Genomic DNA, 21,374 nt, shown 5'->3' with positions numbered 1-21,374 from the left:
TGGGAATCTCTGCGTTAATCCAAAATGCTGCAGCAAGAGTCCTGACAGGGACTAGAAAGAGAGAGCATATGTCTCCTCTTTTGGCTTCCCTTCATTGGCTTCCTGTTAAATCCAGAATTGAATTCAAAATCCTGCTCCTCACATACAAGGTCTTAAATAATCAGGCCCCATCTTATCTTAATGACCTTGTAGTACCATATCACCCTATTAGAGCACTTCGCTCTCACACTGCAGGCCTACTTGTTGTTCCTAGAGTATTTAAAAGTAGAATTGGAGGCAGAGCCTTCAGTTTTCAGGCCCCTCTTCTGTGGAACCAGCTTCCAGTTTGGATTCAGGAGACAGACACTATCTCTACTTTCAAGATTAGGCTTAAAACTTTCCTTTTTGCTAAAGCATATAGTTAGGGCTGGACCAGGTGACCCTGAATCCTCCCTTAGTTATGCTGCAATAGACGTGAGGCTGCCGGGATTCCCATGATGCATTGGGTTTTCCTTTCCAGTCACCTTTCTCACTCACTATGTGTTAATAGACCTCTCTGCATCGAATCATATCTGTTATTAATCTCTGTCTCTCTTCCACAGCATGTCTTTATCCTGTCTTCCTTCTTTCACCCCAACCGGTCGCAGCAGGTGGCCCCGCCCTCCCTGAGCCTGGTTCTGCCGGAGGTTTCTTCCTGTTAAAGGGAGTTTTCCTTCCCACTGTCGCCAAAGTGCTTGCTCATAGGGGGTCATATGATTGTTGGGTTTTCTCTGTATCTATTATTATAGGATCTACTGTGCAATATAAAGCACTGTGAGGCGACTGTTGCTGTGATTTGGTGCTGTATAAATAAAATTAAATTGAATTGAATTGAACTCCAGACTTAACAGACTGGTCATTTAAAATATTTTGTCACTTTAATTATAAAATATCGTATTTTAAATCTTTTTTACAAAGTGTACAAAGTTCCCCTCCATTGTCGATACTAATATTCTAATAAAAACCTTATTAACAGTCCAGCTGTTTGGCACTTTAGATTATGGTTTGGCCACAGCTGATAAAATAGCTCCACCTCTCTCTCCTCACTGATGTTGGTGCGCTCTCATTTTTTGTTTGTTTTGTTCTTAAACTTGCAGCAGAGCCCGTTACAGCAGGTGGAGCTTGAGGCAGCTGCTGACATAGCCTTTGCCCAAGAGTCAGCTCTGCTCTCAGTGTGTCTGTGTGTGGATGCTGTGATCAGACTGCAGCTTCTTACAGGAAGTACAAACAGTAACTATTGATGGTTCATGTTTCCAACAGCTCTGCAGGATGGAAACCCTGAAGTCACCAATGCTCAGATTCTTTCCTACGGAGTCATTGGAGGAAATGTTACAGTTCCTCTTGTTTTTCAATCATCAGGAACATGGAAGATGTTCTGCAGAGAAGATTGTGAAGGAGAAAACATTCTCATTAAAACAACTGATGTCAGAGCTCAAACAGGCAGATACAGCATTGAATATAAAAGAGAATCAACAGTTTATGTTTTATCTGTGAGCATCTCAAAGCTGACTGAGTCTGACTCTGGACAGTACAGCTGTGGTTTGGGTGGATCTCCATCATCAGCTTCATACGAACGGTTTGGAGTCTTTGTTGCTGAAGGTGAGTTTCTGTTTCAGCTGTGGAAATGTTTAGTTTCTGTTTCTGAAGCAGAGTTTTCACTGACAGCCGCTGACGGTTTAAAGAAGCTGAAGTTTGTTCTTCATAAAACTGTCAAATCTGGAAAATGATCTGACAGTTTGGACACTTTGGTAGTGCAATATTTTGAAGGAACACATCTGTCGTAAATAAGGATTTTTTTCTCACTGTGCTTAAAGCTGATAATTCAGTAATAAATAAGACTGTAATCTAATCTATTAAATTCTAATAATGTGCAGATTATGAGATTATGAAGCAGCATCAGTGGCTTCTTCAGCACAGATAGTAACTATTGATTGTTTGTCTCTTTAACAGCACTGCTGGATGGAAACGATGCTGCTCAGCTGAAACACTTCAATAAAGAAACTGGAAGCTCTCTCACAGTCGGATGTTACTTTAAACAACCTGAAAACAGAGCGTTGTTCTGCAGAGGAGAATGTGGAGGAGACAATACTCTTGTTCAAACAGATGATGTCAAAGCTCAGAGAGGCAGATACAACATTGGATATGCTTCACATACAGATCCAGGAGTTCTGTATGTGAGCATCACACAGCTGACCAAATCTGACTCAGGACGGTACAGATGTTTACTGAGTGGATCTTCCAGCAGCTCATCCAGAGACTTTGAGGTCACTGTCACAGATGGTGAGTTTTTACTGACATTAATCAAATGTTGTCAGAGTGGAGCTGTTCAGCTGTTCCTTATTTCCTGTCATATATCTCCTGTTCCAGTGGTGGATGTTCATATTAAACATGAGCAAAGTTTCTAATACTGAGCTGAGTGTATGTACAGTAATCCCTGTGAGCCAACAGCTCAGACTGCTCTGAGTGTTAGACTGTTTCTCCCACTGAAAAAGCTACGTGCAGATGAACAGAATCAACCTTTTGGAGTTTTTCTACTTTGTACAATGTAAAATAAAGTGGATAACCCTCATGGGGAGCTCTTGCTGTGATCACAGAAGCCCGTCTCACCTGCTTTCAAATCTCCTGTTTTGAGGATCATCCTCAAAGGAAGACGTGAAGATGAGAACTGATGAAGCTTGTTTCAGACAGAGAATGCTCTGAGGGCTGATCCAACACACAAGGCTCAACTGTAAAACACAAAGTTACTGTAGTACAGCCCAAGAATAAAAATATATGGAAGCTGTAATGAGCAGAATGGGTCCACTTTAATGTCTCTGGTAGCTAAATAATATTTTTATTGATCATTGCAGTTGTTAGTGTTTCAAGCATCTGTATATAAAAGATAAATAACACCTGTATTTAATTTATTACTTTGACAATCTTTGCAAAGAAAATCAAGTTGTTCACATTTTTTCCTTTATTTTCTCGTCTGAGGTTTCTGTCTAGATTTTTATTTATTTTTATTTATTTTGTTCACGTATCTAACCACACCTGAAGCTCTCTGATCTTTTTCACCAGTCATCCCATCATTAACTGGACAGAACCAGTATGGGCTGTATGTGGGTCTGACTCTGACTGTCACCATCATCCTGGTCTCAGTGTCTGTGCTGATATTCTACAAGAAAAGATCCTCTAAACGAAAAGGTGAGACAACAGGAGCACGGGTGACATGTTCCATTTCTCACAGTAATGAACATTTTAGTTGTTGGCGTCTCTTTACAGTTAAATAAAGTTTTGGAAACACAAATTTTTTATATTCAGAATATTTTCCCATAGAAGATTTGAAAATGCTGTGTGTTCCTGTCACAGTTAGTGCTGGCCAGCCGTGGGGATGTGGGGAAAGGAGGACCCAAATGCTGGACTCTGTGTGCTGAACAGTGCATTTATTTACAGTGCAGTAAATATTCACATAAATAATCCCCGTGGATTCCCCTGACTCCCATGTTGTGTCTTCCTCCTCAATAAGTCCTTGCCTCGTGCTCTCCGTCCCCATGTGTCTGCACTCCCCGTGCTCGCTGCTCTCTGGCTTTCCACGCTCTTCCTGCAGGAAGCAATAGAGGCAGCTGTCAGGAGACTAAAATACTGCAGGAATACACTCACTGGACTTGACACTAACAACACTAACGTGGAATCTCACGCAACAATCCTGCACCGGTGGGCGCTCCATCATTCTCTTAAGTAGCTCCCCCAACGAGCCTGATCAGCAGCAGGTGTGTGAGGTCCTAAGGTGTGGCCAGTGCCACCCCCCTCACCCCCCCCACACACAAACCCAGAAACCAGGAAGACGAGAGACAGCAACACCAAAAGCACACATGTCCATAACTGCCCATAACTGTCAGGGACCCTGGGTCTGACAGTTACTCGTTGAAGAACAGAGATACAAACTGAACACTAATTCTGTTAAGAATTCAGGTTAAGTTATAGAATTTAATAATCCCACATTGGCAGTACCAGCAGCAACTTCAAGCATTTAAACAACCTGGGTTCTTGAAGTGTTTTCATTTTTGAGCTTTTCTGACACATATGTGGTTTGTCCTCTTAATGACTGTCTGAAATGCTGCTGTTCACTGTCTTTGTGAGCAGATGAACATTTCCAGACATCAGGATTTGTTTGCAGTGACCAGGTGCACCTGTCCTTTCACCTGTAATAGTTTAAACTCACCTTTGTGCTTTTTTCAGATGTTCCTGTAGAAACACAGTATGCTGATGTCACAGAGGTGAGTTTGGGGAACTTTTAATCTTTTAAATTGTTCAAGAGTCCAGTGAAGAAAACTCAAAACAATAAAGGTTTTAATGTTAACATCACGAATTTCTTCACAAATAAAATTTTAACCATTAAAGGAAAAATTACCAATAATCATCCCACAGATGTAATATTATCTACAGCTACTTTTAGTACCATCAATGTTAAGTTAGACTCTTTTTCTCCAATTGATCTTTCTGAGTTAACTTCAATAATTAATTCCTCCAAACCATCAACGTGTCTTTTAGACCCCATTCCTACAAAACTGCTCAAAGAAGTCCTGCCATTAATTAATGCTTCGATCTTAAATATGATCAACCTATCTCTAATAATCGGCTATGTACCACAGGCCTTCAAGCTGGCTGTAGTTAAACCTTTAGTTAAAAAGCTATTTCTTGACCCTACTGTCCAAATTAATCATAGGCCAATCTCCAACCTTCCTTTACATCTACATGGTGTCTGTATATATAATGTGTGTCGCCCTTGGTGTATGTATGAGGGGTGGTTTGCCATGTTAGGGGTGGATACCTTGGCAGTCATGCAGGGGGCTGTTTTTTCTCTGTCATGTGTTGGCTCTTGGCTGTGGGCGGGGTGGAAGTGGCCCTGGATATGTGGAGCAGTTGGACATGGAGAGGAGTGAGAGCGGGCTGATCCTGCCGGTTCTTTCTGGCTTCGCTCTCTTCCCTTCTCTTTCACTTGATCTGCCCCCCCTGCGTAGTGCAGTCCTGGGGTCCTTCCTGCAGGCCCACTGCCCTATCCCTGTGCATGGCCCTCTGGTTTGGGGTGCGTGTCTCTCGCCTCCGGAGCTGATGGGGGTCTAGGGGTGTGGAGCCTGGGTGGGCGGCTTGTGTAACTGGTTGTAGTGCACCTTTGGTGGTGGGCCGCTGCTGGCTGGTGGTGGTGGTAGTGGGAGGCTCTGGACACTGGTGCAGACTTTCATCCATGTTTCTCACACAGCACACTGGTGTTCCCGGCTTCTTGGTCTTGGCTATTTTTGCAAGAAACTGGGTCTCATGATTTCTCATCATCTCATCAACCCTCTTTGTTTTCTATGATGTTTGAATTCCTGTGATTCAGGTGATCTTGATGGGGGTCCAGCTGTTCTCTCAGGACAATTGTCCACACTGCCTGCTGTGATCTACACTAGTGTGTTAACCGTTGTTTGAATGTTTGGTTTCGGGTTTCATCATGCTGCACTTTGCTGGTGTTTCAGGGCTTTCACACATATGCATGCACACACACACACACACACACACACACACACACACACACACACACACACACACACACATTAGAAATATCCTGTCTCAGAGTGACGCTGAAAAACTAGTTCATGCATTTATTACTTCCAGGCTGGAATTGTAATTGTAATTCATTATTATCAGGATGTCCTAAAAACTCCCTGAAAGCCTTCAGTTAATCCAAAATGCTGCAGCAAGAGTCCTGACAGGGACTAGAAAGAGAGAGCAGATTTCTCCTGTTTTGACTTCTGTTCTTTGGCTTCTTTTCTCTTTTTCAGGCTACAGACAACTCAAACAAACCCACCCATAGTGCACTGAGTTTTCTTAACAAGGCCCGTGTCTCTCCCAACAACGCCTCCTGTAGTAACACCGATGAAGTTGTCTCCTCCGTGTCTCGAGTACGTAGGATGCCAGAGATCATCTGCTGTCCTTAACTGCAGGTCATCTTCAGTGTTGCTGCTACAATTCTCTAAATAGATGAAATGAAGCTGCTTTCAGCATCTGTGTAAATGTTCTGGAAAAGATTCAGGTTGTATAATTAATAATAAATATTTGTCTGTTTTTTAGAAAGTGCACTTTAAGAACTTTAGTCCAGTTTCTACATGTAAAGCCTCAAACTACCAGAACCTTGATGGAGCCACCAGAGACCTGGACCAAATCTACTCCACACTCACAAATCACTGACCAGACTCTCCAGATTCAGAGCTGAACATGAACATGACATCAAAAAGACAATAAAAATCAAATAAAATTAATATTTCTATTCTGGGTTAAAGGCCAAGCCAAAAAAAGATGACCTCTAAAGAGATGACGCAGTGAGTCAGAGTAGCATCCAGTCATAAAGCTGGCCAAGCTAGTTTTTGCACATTTGTGAAGAATTCATGTAGCTGTCATATTAGCAGACATATTGGGTTTTGTTTTTCCTAGATGATGCCAGACTGTACAGGAATTTAAACAATGATCAGAAACATGAAATTAGTGAGTCACCTTTCAAGGTAGCAAAACAAAATCATTTAAAAGTACAGAGAAGATTGTGGTGCTGAAACTTTCTGAAGTCCAATACATTTTATGTGTGGTTGATCTTCTGAAAAACTCCTTTTACTAAACATCAAGTCGGATTAGAAACAACTTTAGAACTTAATAACTTAAATTACTTACTCAATAAAAAGAGTAAGTAACTTAAGTCGAGATTAAATGAATCAAACATAACGTTCAACCACTCACAAAGATCCAAGTCAATAACTGTACATCCTAATCAGCAAAACAAGCAGTTTTTTTGTAAAACAATAAACTGTCATTTACAAATACTCGCCTCCAGAGTCGGAACAGAAGTATGAAGGCTTGTGAATATGCTCTCCCCGACACTGTCAGCACAGTTTCCTCTGACGGAGTTTAACAGCAGGAACATGAACCAAGGAAATTCTTGTCTTTCTCAGTGTGGCTGCTTTTGCTCTCGTTCTTGATATGTTATTGAATAGAATCTGGATGTTGTGTTCATTTGTTTGCATGTCGCTGAATTTGTTTCTTCACTTGTGTTTTTATTTGTTGTCAAAGAGATTTTAATCTGAATGAGACGCTTTAGCAGGACAAATAAAGAATTGATGTTATCCAGGTAGTTTAGCCACAACATGATAATTATGATGATATAACAATGAAATCATATCTGTAGAACTGTATTATGCTTTATGTTACTAATCTGCCTGTTTCTAGATCACTAATATATTCATGGGGAGCTTCCCTGTTGCTGTGATGGGACCGATCCTGCTGATCCTGGGTCTCAAACGTAAATGAGCTCTCCTCTCATTGGAGGGCCACGTTAGTGTTTAAGTAGGACAAGACAAACAAAACAACAAGAAAACACCCACTAATATTTCAGAAAATTTGGTGTTTTATTTTTTTTTCATTTCAAATATTGTATAACAAGACAAAACTGCAAACTTCACATTTTTCTCTCACTCATAACTGAAATCTTTCACTGAGCTACCAAATAAACACATCGCTCCTCTCTTTCTGTCCAGACACCTGGCAGCACCTCTGCTGTAATTTTGTTCATATGTAACAAAATAAAAAAGTGTTCACATGAGTTTGTGACTCTCACTGAACTAAACTCAGCATGTTTCTGCTCTCTGCTCATATTAAAACATTTTTGGCTTTTTATAGAACTTATTTTAACATTTCCCTCAAAAACAAACAAAAAGTCACTTCAGGGACCAAACTGTGTTATATTTCATCAGGTCAATATCTGGGCTGCCAGTGTTTGAGCTCCCTGCTCTGAGGGGAACTCAGAAACAGTTTTTTTCCTCATAATCGTGTAAAAGGAACTTTGATGCTTCTGCTATTTTCATTTCATCTGAAACCCACACTGAGCTTCAACACCATGGGATTCCTTAACCACAGTGTTGTGTAAATTGTAGTTACACAAGAGAAACCAGCCTTCAGCTTCCATGTGCTGAAACGAGTCTGCATTTTTCTTCTGTCGTTCTTATAGTAAATATGTTATATTTACAGAATCCCAGGCATTAATAAAGTATCCTGATTCATTGTGCGGTGACGTTCTTATTTATAAAGTCTGAATTAAAACAGAATTTAATGATTTGTAAACGTCATAAACACATATTTTATTCATTATATCAAATAATTCTGTTTTATTTATTTTGTTCTGTATTTTTATTCAGAACAGAACATAGAAAACATATAAAATGTTTAAACTGAGAAAATGAACCATTTTAAGAAAACTGTGAGCTCATTTTGAATTTGATGGCAGACGCAGGCCGTGTTCCTCGCTGAGCAGCGTCTCCTCTTCTTTGAACAAGATGGCAAGATGCTAACCCCAAGTTGCTCTCCGATGCATCCATCAGAGTGTGAATGTCATTAGAAAAACACTCGGTTTAGAGACAGTGCTTGTGAGATTGGGTGAATGTGGCATGTTGCATAGAGCGCTTTCTACTCTGAGAGAGTAGAAAGCGCTCTATGAGAATCAGTCCATTTACCATTTAGTCTGCTGCTCAGCAATGCTCGCTCTTCTTTGTTGTATGTTACATCTTTAACATAGTGTCACTCATCGAGACTCATGCAGGAACAGCTGGCACATGTAGGCATGTCATTGGTTGGCGATGACGTCGGGGAGCGCTTGATTTTGTTTTGCTCTGCAGTGTTATTGGTGGAGGGTGCAGTATCGTTCAGTCATGCTCATTTAATCGTGGAAAGATAAATCACTGAGAATCAAATCTGATTTACTGTGCAGCCCTGACGAACACAACAAACACCTGAAAGCATGAAACTGTCTGCTAATACTTTACAGACAGGCAGAGTGTGTGTGTGTGTGTGTGTGTGTGTGTGTGTGTGTGTGTGTGTGTGTGTGTGTGTGTGTGTGTGTGTGTGTGTGTACTGTTCATTTTTACTGTCAGTGTGTAGTTTTTGTGTAGTTGTTGCTGATTGTTTAAAAGCTGTAAGAATTTTTTTTAAAGTCACAAAGTAACACAATGTGAATCTTACAGGTCAGAAAAATAACTGCAGAGAAAGACCTTACTGAGAAAAAAGAAGCTAATTTCACTCAAAGGCAACCAGCAGCTGCCAACAACTTTTAAGGTGGTATGGAATACCTCCTAAAACTCACACTCACTGTTGGCAAATTCAAATTCATTATGAAATATGAAAAAAATGACTTATTCTGCAAAAAATAAACTCCAAAAAAACAATTCCACTGAGTTTTTAACGAATTTTGTCAGTGAGAACCTTTACAACCTTTTATAACGCAGGATGCTCTGTGAAAACCAGGATTTATATTAGGCCTCGGGTCCTGCTGCTCAAACCTCTTTCTCATTTCTCAGTTTCAACATGGTTGATAGTTTTAATCACATCCTCATTTTGGGTCTTATTTCCTCCTGTCAGCGATAAGCGATAAGCTGAGGGAGACACATGAGGAGAGAGGAGTCGAGCTGCTTCATAAAGTGCTTCGTTACACTGTAGTCTGTATGTAATGATCTCAGATGTTGGATGATCATAACAGTGTCTATGGTTACTTTAATATTCAGGACTGTTAAATATAATTCACAGCAGCAACAAGAACGTGTTGTATTTTTTTGTTGCACACAGAAAGTTTGATCACAGTTTAATGAGAATTCCTTCAGACAGAGGACACAAGGAAGCAGGAAACAAGGAAGAAAAGAAAAAGCGTGATGCAGAGGGAGGAGTGTCGAGGTGTGTGTGTGTGTTTGGAGGAGGGACTCCTTCAGTTAGAGAAGTGAGGCGTCACAAGTTCCTGGTTTCCAGTGAAGAAGAAGAGAGGCAGCAGTAAACCATCAGAGCCTCATCATGAAAGTCCATCACACTCTGATCTGCTTCTTCTTCCTTTGTGAGTACATTCACTTTTTCTTTCTGTCACTCTCATTCTTCCAACATGTTTCTTTCTATTGTTAAACATGATGATCAGAGTCAGCTATGAGTCACTTTCATGGACGCTTCTTCATTTCTGACTCTGGTTGCAAACTGCTCAGACACAAACCTCCTTCTGCTGCCAACAACCAAAAACTTTTTCTTTCTTTTATTACAATCCTCAGAGTTTGTGTTAAGTTTGAGGTTTAATTCTTATTCAGTGTGTGAATTTGGATTTCTGTTTAGGTTTTTATTGTTTTTCTACTGTTTGTTTTAATTATTGTTAGTTTTTTGTTTGTTTGTTTTTTTTGGTTCAGCTTCATTCTAGTATTTTAGAGTATTTTCAGTTCTTGTTGAGTTATTTGACTTCTTGCCTGTGTTTAGATTTTTATTGACCTGTAGACTAAAGCTTAGCCTCCCTGTTCTAGTTTGTTATTTTCTTCTTCGTTCAGGTCCAAATTTAGTCTGCTTTCTTAAGTTGACAGCTAAAATATTTTAGTGGGAAACTTTGGTGAGAAAAAACATTAGCCGGGCAGATGCCGACATCTCATGTGACTGTAACTGATCCCTGACAAAAAATAAAAACTAAAGTCGTATTTGTCAGCTACATGATGGTTTCTATGTGCTTGGCAGCAGGCACTCCTGCTTTTTAACTGGCCTGTTTTAAGATTGCCTTTAACCTTTAAGATTTAGGACTTTTATTATAATCTTCCTCTGTTTCTCTTTCTTTCCTTTAATTTGATCGCCCTTAAATCAGATTTTTCTATCATCATGTGTAGAGAAGTGTGGAGATTTACTGCTTATGTCATGCTATAAGTAAAACAAAGTGTTATGAGTAAATAAAGTAATGGTTTCATCTTATCAAAAAAGTAGCTTCTAATTTTTGACAGTAAAATTTCTTCCAATGCATTTTTCATTGCTAAGCATCCATCCCATAATACCAGTAATAGAGGAATAACAAAATTCAAGCTGCTGCGGTTTTAACCACAACTTCCTAGATGAGGGCTCACTCGACCACAGTGACGGACGAGGCTGAATGTGTGTGTGTGTGTGTATGTGTGTATGTGTGTGTGTGTGTGTGTGTGTGTGTGTGTGTGTGTGTGTGTGTGTGTGTGTAAATGTTAAAGAAAAAGTGAAACTGCTGAGGCACTCTGTCAAAGGTTAAAGCAGTTAAACGAACAAAAGCGGGCCAATGTGTATCGAGGCAAAGTCTTCATCAGGGTCATCTCTATACTTTCTATTTTCAGTAAATTGTTGAAATAAAACAAAACATTTTTCTTAACTTTTGGTTGCGTCTGTACGATGATTCATCCTTAAAAACTAAAACTAAAACTTTGTTTCTTCACAACTTCTATGTCTGTGTGTGGATGCTGTGATCAGACTGCAGCTTCTTACAGGAAGTACAAACAGTAACTATTGATGGTTCATGTTTCCAACAGCTCTGCAGGATGGAAACCCTGAAGTCACCAATGCTCAGATTCTTTCCTATGGAGTCATTGGAGGAAATGTTACAGTTCCTCTTGTTTTTCAATCATCAGGAACATGGAAGATGTTCTGCAGAGAAGATTGTGAAGGAGAAAACATTCTCATTAAAACAACTGATGTCAGAACTCAAACAGGCAGATACAGCATTGAATATAAAAGAGAATCAACAGTTTATGTTTTATCTGTGAGCATCTCAAAGCTGACTGAGTCTGACTCTGGACAGTACAGCTGTGGTTTGGGTGGATCTTCATCATCAGCTTCATACAAACGGTTTGGAATCTTTGTTGCTGAAGGTGAGTTTCTGTTTCAGCTGTGGAAATGTTTAGTTTCTGTTGGGTTTATCTAGGCACAAACCCCGCTGGAACACAAGACCAACAAACTGCACGACAAAACAGAACAAGACAGAGCTCTTTGTCTTTGTGGCTCGCGAGGGAAGTCAGTCAAAGTTGAGGAAAAGATTCCTTCACCTGAACTCAACCAACTTCGACTGATTCCTCTGCTACAGCCCTTTTTATTATCGGCAAGCAATCATTCGTGAATATGCAATTACAATTACACGTGGCATCCTTAAGCAGGCATCTCTGAACAACATCAGTGTCTGTATTCTGTGTGTGTGTGTGTGTGTGTGTGTGTGTGTGTGTGTGTGTGTGTCTGTGTTTCCAGCTATACCATACATAGACACACGACCTTTCAATGAACTTAAACTGTATGCAGACAAGCAGAAGTAAACGTCCTGCTAAACGATAAGAACAGGAACTTGCAATAGGTCATGTCTCAGTCGAACATTTAAAGGTGTGAAGTCTTACACTTTGAGATAACGAACAAGACAGTCGGGTCTCTACAGCTTTAATGGAAATTATAACGTCAAGGCTGCTTCTTCTCATCTCATGGTACACAAGTGCACACAGAATCTTATCAGACCTCATAAGGATACGATTTTTATCAGCATACAAATGATTAAATATTTCTAAGCATAAATGAGAATCTTAAAATATTAATTCTGACAGTTTTAGTTTCTGAAGAAAAGTTTGAGTTTTCACTGGCATCCGCTGAGGGTTTAAAAAAGTTGAAGTTTGTTCTTCATAAAACTGTCAAATCTGGAAAACAATCTGACAATTTGGACACTTTGGTAGTGCAATATTTAAGGATTGTTTTTCTCACTGTTTATTGTGCTGACTATTCAGTAATGAATAATAAAGCCTATAATGTAATCCAATAAAATCTAATAATGTGCAGATTATGAGATTATGAAGCAGCATCAGTGGCTTCTGCAGCACAGATAGTAACTATAGATTGTTTGTCTCTTTAACAGCACTGCTGGATGGAAACGATGATCCTGCTCAGCTGAAACGCTTCAATAAAGAAACTGGAAGCTCTCTCACAGTCGGATGTTACTTTAAACAACCTGGAAACAGAAAGATGTTCTGCAGAGGAGAATGTGGAGGAGACAACATTCTTGTTGAAACCCGTAAAGTCAAAGCTCAGAGAGACAGATACAACATTGGATATGTTTCAGGAGTTCTGTATGTGAGCATCACACAGCTGACCAAGTCTGACTCAGGACCGTACACATGTTACCTGAGTGGTTCATCCAGAGAGTTTGAGGTCACTGTCACAGACGGTGAGTTTTTACTGACATTAATCAAATGTTGTCAGAGTGGAGCTGTTCAGCTGTTCCTTATTTCCTGTCATATATCTCCTGTTCCAGTGGTGGATGTTCATATTAAACATGAGCAAAGTTTCTAATACTGAGCTGAGTGTATGTACAGTAATCCCTGTGAGCCAACAGCTCAGACTGCAGACTGCTCTCAGCACTCAGTTTCAAAGTTTGTCTTCTTATTCATTTCTTTTACTCCTTGATCTTTATGATATCAGTATCTGGAGTTATGGTTACACACTGTACTGCATAGACAAAAGGTTTTGGCCACACCCTCAATCACAGTTTCAAAATGCTGTTGTGGATGAATAGGCAAAGATTTCCACAGCCACACTCTGAAATCCTTCATTGAAATGTGAAAGCTGTTAAAGCTGCAAAGAGAGGATTGTTTTAAAATGTGATGGCATAAAAGCTCCTGTGGGTGTAACGTGTTGGTGACACGATACATCAGTGTATGTAGTGTGTGCTCAATTCAGACAAATAGGTTTGAGCACAGAAACCTTATCTGCTGTCCAAACACTCTGTTAGTGAGAGGCAGCCAATCAGGATTTAGTTTTCTTAAAGGAAAGGAGCTGAATGAGCTGCTTTTGGACAGAGGGTGAAGAGGCTACACCAACTAATTATCATTTTTATTTTAATACTCTTTGCAAAGAAAATCAAAATAGTTTAGTCACAGTGTTTGTTTGTTTGTTTTTACATTTAATCAGAATCAGCATACTTTATTAATCCCTATGGAAATTGTGTGGGTTATGGTTGCTCCAGGACAGTAACATTAATAGACACAAAAACAAAACAAAAACAGACTAGACTATGAGCAATAGAATATGTTAAGATATAAGCAATAGCACAATATATGCAATAATAATGGTAAATGGCCTGTATTTGTATAGCGCTTCACTTAGTCCCTAAGGACCCCAAAGTGCTTTGCACGTTCAGTCATCCACACATTCACACACACATTGGTGATGGCAGCTACATTGTAGCCACAGCTGCCCTGGGGCGCACTGACAGAGGCGAGGCTGCTGAACACTGGCGCCACTGGGCCCTCTGACCACCATCATTTATTAATAAGTGACTTTTATGTATATATATGTCCGTATATATTGTGCTATTCTTAGTTAGTGTATTGTCTGTCTCTGTTAATGTTTGTTTATAATGGAGCACTGTAATGAAAAATAATTTCCCCTAGGGATCAATAAAGTATTCTGATTCTGAGACTGTCGGAGTCGGGGCTCCAACCAGCAACCTTCCGATTACAAGACAAACTGTCAACCTTTGAGCCACGATCGCCCTGTGGCAATAATACATATCCAGAGGTGACAGATGTGGTTATAAATAAATATCAAAAAAATAGACAGCAACGTTAACAAGTAAGAAAGAGCGTGTGCAAAAGGGTGTAACTATTACAATGTTTACAGTGTGTTAGATGGAGGAGTTGCACAGAGAATGACTTCCTGTGTCGTTCAGTGGTGCTCTTTGGCCATCTCAAAAAGAATCTCTCTTTTAGATTCTCCCTTCATAAGTTGAGTCTTGATTTGTTTCTTCTTTGCTTTTTGCTGGTCACAGTTCCAACAACACATAAATCTAACTCGACTCTCTGACCTTTTTCAGCGGTCGTCTCAACAGCACAGTTTCACCTCCATTTCCAGAAGCTTCACACCTTCACCAGCTTCCACTGGAACCACAGAGCAGTCTGGACAGAGTCAGTCTGAGAGAACATCTACAGGTACATCCACCCACTGTGTGTGAGAGATAAAATATTACAGACTGGTAAAACTTTCCTACACAGCAGCCAATTAGAATGGTCACTTAATTATCTTATCACCCTTGTGTTAGATGATGCCAGCCAATCAGGTATCTTGATCTCAAACATAATCTCAGTTTTCAAAGTACATGACACATCCTTATCCATATGTGTGTATGCTGTCTACGTGTCCTCAGGTGGTGTCAGCGGGACACAAACGTCTTCTCAAACTGCTGCAGATGTTCTCCTGTATGTGGGCCTGACTCTGGCTGTCACCATCATCATCATTTCAGTGGCTGTGCTGATTTCCTGCAAGAAAAGATCTTCTAAAGTAAAGGGTGAGGAAACAGGAAACACACACAGAGCCACAATGATGACATTTCCCACAGCTAACAGTGAAAGAAATGTTTTATTTGTTGGTTTATTGTTGAATGTCAATACAATTCTTAAAAAAAAAAAATCTAACAGTTTACACTCTGTGGTATTTTTCAGACCCTTTTGTTGAAATATTACATACTACGATCACAGATGTAAGTGTGAAGCTCTTCTACTCACATCATTACATAAACCTCCACCACCCTCTGCACCCAGAACCTATGCTGTCAGGGGTCATGTGCCTGCCTGATCTGAACTTGATTGGGCCTCTGTGTTAATCACAGCTTGTCCATAACAAACACCATGTTTGAGCATAAGGGTGTTCGTGAGTGGACATTTGGCCAGGACATGCCAACTCAGGTGAATGTTGTAGTTGTTTCAGATCTGTGGCATCTGACAGAGACTAATCAGTCACATCGTCTTTTTCTCCAGAAGAACGTTAAGAGCTTTCTGAGGGACGTTAGAGACACTGAGCTGACAGGTACCGGCAGGCCAAGCAAAGTGCAGCTCCTGCTGTAACCACAGCAACAGCTCAGGTGTGGGAAGAGTTCCACTCACACTGTGTACAATGAAGATGCTGACTTCAGCTGAGGCCTCAGTCAGGTGATGGTAGGATCATGGTGGGTCTGTCACCAAATCTATTGTTAATTTTCACCGGATGGATGGAAACAAAAATCTAATTAGATGATTTTTAAATGATTCTAACTCTCACTCCACTTTGCAAAGTCCAGCTCTCTACATCGGATTGGCTGTAGTTGTGACAGTGAACATTAAACAGTAATCTGAGTGTCAGAGCCGATCAGAGTCAGAGCACTAGTGCATCTTTAATGAATACGCTGCCTGTGAGTGAAGCTACGACACAGAAAGCTGAACACAGACACAAAGAACCATAAATGACAACGAAACACAGCAAAGTGGCTCCATTGGTTTTATTACAGACACTTTCCTTCCTGTAAGACCTTTGTGACTGAGGCCTTACTCGCCTGCGTGGACTCTTTACTCGTCTATTCTTTGACCCGGTTTGTGTTGATGAGCAGAAATATTACTGAAAATGTGACAGCTGATGATCAGTTGTGCCTGTTTTCTTTTTCAGGATGAAGACAACTCCAGGACTGTGATGAATGTTTCCGACAAGGCCTTCGGCTTTCTAAACAGCGCCCCCTATAGTCACACCAATGAAGTCATCTACTCTGTACCTCGGGTACATGTGAGCTCCGATAGCAGAGAAGTCATAATAATCAGATCTCACCGTGTTGGTGTTCGTACAACATATTAACTTAACTTACTGTGAAGTCGTAGCTTTAACCATGCATACATCTCTATTTAAAGAAATAAATAGAAAGTCTCTGTCAAGTGTTCTGTCTGTGAGGTGCCCACACTTGAAAAAGACCAGACTTTGAATTTCACTCAATTTTTGACCAGTTTCAGGTTCATTCAGTCAATCAGGTAGTTAGCTAGTTAGATAGCTGTTTTTAGATAGGTAGGTGAAAAACCTTTAAACAAAAAAACAAAAAAAAAAATATGATAATAATAATAATAATAATAATAATAATAATAATAATAATAATAATAATAACAATGACCATTCCATTAATCATTCAGATAAATTAAATGCATTATACAGAATACAAATAAAATAACAATATATACACTTCAGTAAAGCCTACCTTGCATTTTATAAACATTTTTAAAGTATACATTTTAAAGTTTGCAAATATTTTAATACAGACTTTAACCAAGGATTCGGGGTAGCTTTTAGTATTAATTAACATAAATGTGGGAAACACTACCTACCTACATAAACAATTTATTCAAACTTAAACATTCATTTTAATATCAATATAATTTTTTAAACTTAAATGCAGTAACTATTTCCCAAAGCATAAACACGCTTCCACAGTTCCCAAACATATAAGCAGCAAATATGAGTCCAAGAGCTTACCGATAGCCCATCTAGCTCAAAGTCTTCCTCACAGTGGAAGGTGGATTGTGCTTTGTTTGCTGTCCTCTCAGTATGTCGCACTCAGGTCAAATGACTGCTGCATGCATTTTAAGGTCTACTAGGCACGCCAGCCCTTGATTGCTCTAATTCAGCTCACCTGGCGGAGCGGCGCGCACCAGGCCGCGCTTAGTTGTAGATTGCACACAAGGTCTAATTAGCAGCCACGCGCAAGCAGCAGCACAGAGCAGGTAGTGGGCAGGAGGAGGAAGAGAAGAGTAACAGCCACACCTACTAGGTCAGCGCGACAGTCTCCTCTCCTTCCATTCACAGTAGAAATTACAGCCTTAATCCCAACAATGACTGGACATTATTATTATTCTATTAGTGCTTTTTACTCCTGATCTGAACATTGTGGCTCCATCATGTAGTGGGTTACACATCTGGCTTGCAAGTGATTCCAGGCAGATAAATCTCAGGAAGGGCAACTGGTGGAAAAAAAAAAAGTAGCTTCAGTCAGCGGCATGAATAGAACAGTTTATGTACCTGAGCAGGTAACAGACGCAAAAGGCTGATGATGAGGAAGCGTTATAAGGATGTGATGTTTCTGAAAGATGTACTCCTTCAGTGGAGAACTCTTTCTCTTTTTCCAGGAAGCCCACTATGAGAATTGGACTCCAACTTGTGCAATGTAAAGGCTCAACCTACCAGAACATGGATCCAATCAGCAGAGACTTGGACCAAACCTGCTCTGCACTCATATCACAGGAGACTCTCTGGATTTGATCATTTTCCAGCCTCAGACTGAAGTTTGTTCACAGATGCTGAAAACTGAGAATCGATAAACTACATAATCCTTTCAAAATTACGAACACTGAATTGCGTAATTTCTATCATAATGAATTTGCTTCTTTATGTAAATTTAATAATGATCAAAACCAATCACAGCACAGAAACAGCTCTTACTAAAGACATCAGTGACCTGAAGGTCCACAGTGACCCACAGAGAGTCTCAGTTTTAGAGCTTCTCACTGCTGCCTTCAACATTGTTGATGAAACGCTAATTCAAAGACTGTGATTCGGACGGTTTAACATGTCAGGTCCTCGACTGACTCTCATCATATCAAAAGTTTAGAAGTTTTTATGTTTGATCCGGTAAATTCCATCAGGAGTTGGATCTGCCTGATGCTTCTTCCTGTTAGAATAGAGTTGTTCTTACAATATACCTTACTATAAAAAACTGCTGTTATTTGTGCCATATTAATAAAATTTAAAAGAACAATTGAAATAAATGAAGGAAAACATGTCAGAGCCGTTCATATTTATGCCATGTGTCTGTTTCTTGTTTAGAGTTTGTTTGTCTTTTTCTGTGTTATTCTGGCATCTCTTGTATAGGCGAGTTCAGACCTTTTTTGGGGAGGACCAAGCACCCCCAAATCTCACCAAGGCACCTTTAAAAATAACTATATTATTATTATTAGCAGAATTATTTTCTGAAATTATCTTCAAATATTACATTTTCCTAACTTTTCTACTGACAACAGTACAGGACAGAACAAAGAACAGGTTTATGTCCAGTGTTGTTGATGTCACAGCGTCTCACACAGGCTGTTTGTCATTAATAGTCTCAGTAAGAATGCAGGGACATCACTGGGACTTATAAAGTGTCTGCTTATTTATATTTGTTCTCTAAATAGCATCAACAACATTGTAACCTTCTGATCCACGAGTCTGCTGGGACATCATGAGCTTCCAGCTGAGGAGCTGATGTACTTTATTATTTTATTCTGGTGGAACTGGGCTTCAGTGTTTGTTTACAGCACAGCTGCAGATCCAAGTGACAGCAAGTCAAAATGATGTTACCTGTCTTTCCAACAGCCTGTATTCAGTTTGATTATTGATATAAACTGATATGGATCAGTATATATCCTTGTTTTACTGCAACATTGAACTTTTGGATTAAACTTCCAGTAAGGCTGCTCACGCTCAGGGAAGCATTTCCTTTTCAGGGAACTGTCACAATGGCCACGGGCCGATAGCTAAATTGGACTCAATTGCAGAAAACCACAAACAGAGACGGCTCAAACGTTTTGCCGTGTTTATTATTAAGTCAACAGGTGAATTTGTGACAAGGTGTTGCTAATGATGTAGCCGTGGGTCAGTGGGGGTGAACGGGGATTTAGCAGGTTGCGACGGGGACTGAGCAGGTGCGTCTGGGAAGAAAAGAGAACAGGGTTAAGAAGGCGGCAGGTGCAGGGTATTCTAGCGGAGGTGGAAATGGCTGATAGCGCTTAACCTTGGTTTCCTGTGCTTCAGATTTCCTGGACCTCCTTTGCCATCACCTTCAACTAGTGATGGGTCCAGCCAGGGCTGGACTGGGACGGGACCGAAAAATAAATAAATAATCGGCCCAGGCATTTTGACTAGAGACCGGCCCACCAGTTATTATAGGAAAAGCCATAAGTGCTATGATGTTACTGATGTTGAACTTTATTTTGTTCATACGGTTAATTATTAGAGTTGCCAACCGTCCCGTAAAAAACAGAATCGTCTGGTATTCAGAGAAAATATTACGCGTTTCGTACTGAGGTGAAAAGGAACACAGTTTGTCCCGGACTTCAGCTACAATGAAAAAGACACAAAGCTGAAGCTGCACAGCTGCCTCTTCTTCTCTCATTCTCTCCCGTTTCTACTTCAATCATGAAACTGATCAATGATCAGCTGATCGGCTTTTCTCTCTTGTTTATTTATCGCCCACTTTGCGCCAAAAAGAGGAAACCAGCGGATGTCGCGCTAAAAAACAGCAGCACGTTTAAGCTTGATCAGCTGTTGTTAGAATTTATTTAATATTAATTTCTAGTATCAGCTGATGTTTGCTGGAGCCACAGCTGTAAAGCTGCTGGTCATGATATCGGTTTGGTTATCTGGTGAAAGGGAAACATGCAGATGAAACCAGGAGATGTCCTTACTGAATCATCAGAGCTGAACAGGTGATGGAGAAACAGGTTTACCTTTTAGGTGACATGGATGAGTTAAAGTTATGAACTGTTTCTGAGAGACAAATAACACCAGGATCCTTTTCTACGTAGCTGACAGCTGGTAACTGTGCAGGGGCGGGTCTAGCAAAGTGATGCCAGGGGGCCAGGTAGGGCATTAACAGGGAAAGGGGGGCACAAGGAAATACTTTTCTTTCTTATTCTCATTTAAAATGTCTCGCTTTTAATAAATAATTATCTGAATCTTACAACAAACGATTGATAGATTGATACATATATACCATCAGAACAGTGTACATCACTGTCACAACAGTGTTTATTTTCATTCAAAGGCTTTATGATTTTTCCTATAATGGTGGGCGGTCTCTAGTCAAAATGCCCGGACGATTGTTTTGTCCCAGTCCAGCTCTGTATGCAGCTCATCTGCAGTCTGGTGTTACCTACATCTTCCTATTCAGAAGGCAGAATTTCCAAGTTCTGAGTACAATCAAAAGCACCACGACTGCAGTTTTGTGTTGGATGTAAAAGCAGGCTAGAATCATGGCAGCGGTCAACGACGGTCCAGGCGTGGGATTTCTCTCGTGGAAATGTGCACATTATTTTTCCTTTCTATTGGTAGGTGGCACAGTGCACTTGTGGCAAGTAAGCAAGCTAGAAGACTGGCAGTCTGGCTGGGTATCCAGTTACGGAAGCAACACATTAACAGGAGAATTCTGAGTAAAACCAAAGTTACTTTCCCTAGTAACTAGTTACTTTGAAAGTAACGAGTAACTTGAAGTAACTGAGTTACTTTTGATAGAAGTAACTAGTAATGCAACTAAGTTACTAATTTAAATAAACTTACCCAACACTGTTAATTAGGGCCCGAGCACTTCGAGTGCGAAGGCCCTATTGTATCTGCTCTGTTTATTATTATTATTATTATTATTATTAGGGCCCGAGCACCGAGAGTGCGAAGGCCCTATTGTATCTGCTCTGTTTCTTATTATTATTATTATTATTATTATTATTATTATTATTATTATTATTATTATTATTTTTCGGCAAATGAATCGGCCTTTTGAGGGCCTAAACATGCTCGAAAACTCATGAAATTTTGCAGACGCGTCAGGTCTGGTGAAAATTTACGTATTTTAATGTCCGTGAGACATGTCCAGGGAAAATTGGCTCAGTAGCGCCACCTAGAAAAATGAGAAACGCGAGCCCCGAGATGGGTATGACCTACATGTATAAAACTCGAACACATATCTAACGTTTGGAGAC

The 21,374-nt window shown here is 40.1% G+C and overlaps 1 protein-coding gene and 1 long non-coding RNA gene across 2 annotated transcripts; both read left to right on the top strand.

The window, feature by feature from the left end:
• The first annotated feature begins 3,848 nt into the window (after positions 1-3,848).
• On the top strand, positions 3,849-5,909 carry LOC120435118. The gene is made up of 3 exons (XR_005609528.1): positions 3,849-3,969; positions 4,237-4,274; positions 5,820-5,909. It is a non-coding gene; the product is annotated as an uncharacterized LOC120435118 (long non-coding RNA).
• Positions 5,910-9,754: 3,845 nt separating this feature from the next.
• LOC120435117 (polymeric immunoglobulin receptor-like) lies at positions 9,755-16,749 on the top strand. The gene is made up of 6 exons (XM_039604091.1): positions 9,755-9,895; positions 11,355-11,693; positions 12,713-13,021; positions 14,669-14,783; positions 14,999-15,139; positions 15,294-16,749. The coding sequence occupies exons 1-4, from the start codon at positions 9,856-9,858 to the stop codon at positions 14,767-14,769; spliced, it is 789 nt and encodes a 262-aa protein (XP_039460025.1). The 5' UTR covers positions 9,755-9,855; the 3' UTR covers positions 14,770-14,783; positions 14,999-15,139; positions 15,294-16,749.
• The last annotated feature ends 4,625 nt before the right edge of the window (positions 16,750-21,374 follow it).

Source organism: Oreochromis aureus, linkage group 20, assembly GCF_013358895.1.
Source record: "Oreochromis aureus strain Israel breed Guangdong linkage group 20, ZZ_aureus, whole genome shotgun sequence".
In the NCBI taxonomy this organism is placed as follows: domain Eukaryota; kingdom Metazoa; phylum Chordata; class Actinopteri; order Cichliformes; family Cichlidae; genus Oreochromis; species Oreochromis aureus.
The sequence above is the reverse complement of the archived record's forward strand: the minus strand, read 5'-3'. Positions and strand labels throughout refer to the sequence as shown.

Excerpts from the sequence above, each read along its gene's own strand:
- LOC120435117 (XM_039604091.1), top strand. The coding sequence starts at position 9,856 with ATGAAAGTCCATCACACTCTGATCTGCTTCTTCTTCCTTT. Across the intron at positions 9,896-11,354 it reads GATCTGCTTCTTCTTCCTTT|CTCTGCAGGATGGAAACCCT; the intron begins GTGAGTACATTC and ends TGTTTCCAACAG. Across the intron at positions 13,022-14,668 it reads TGAGGTCACTGTCACAGACG|CGGTCGTCTCAACAGCACAG; the intron begins GTGAGTTTTTAC and ends GACCTTTTTCAG.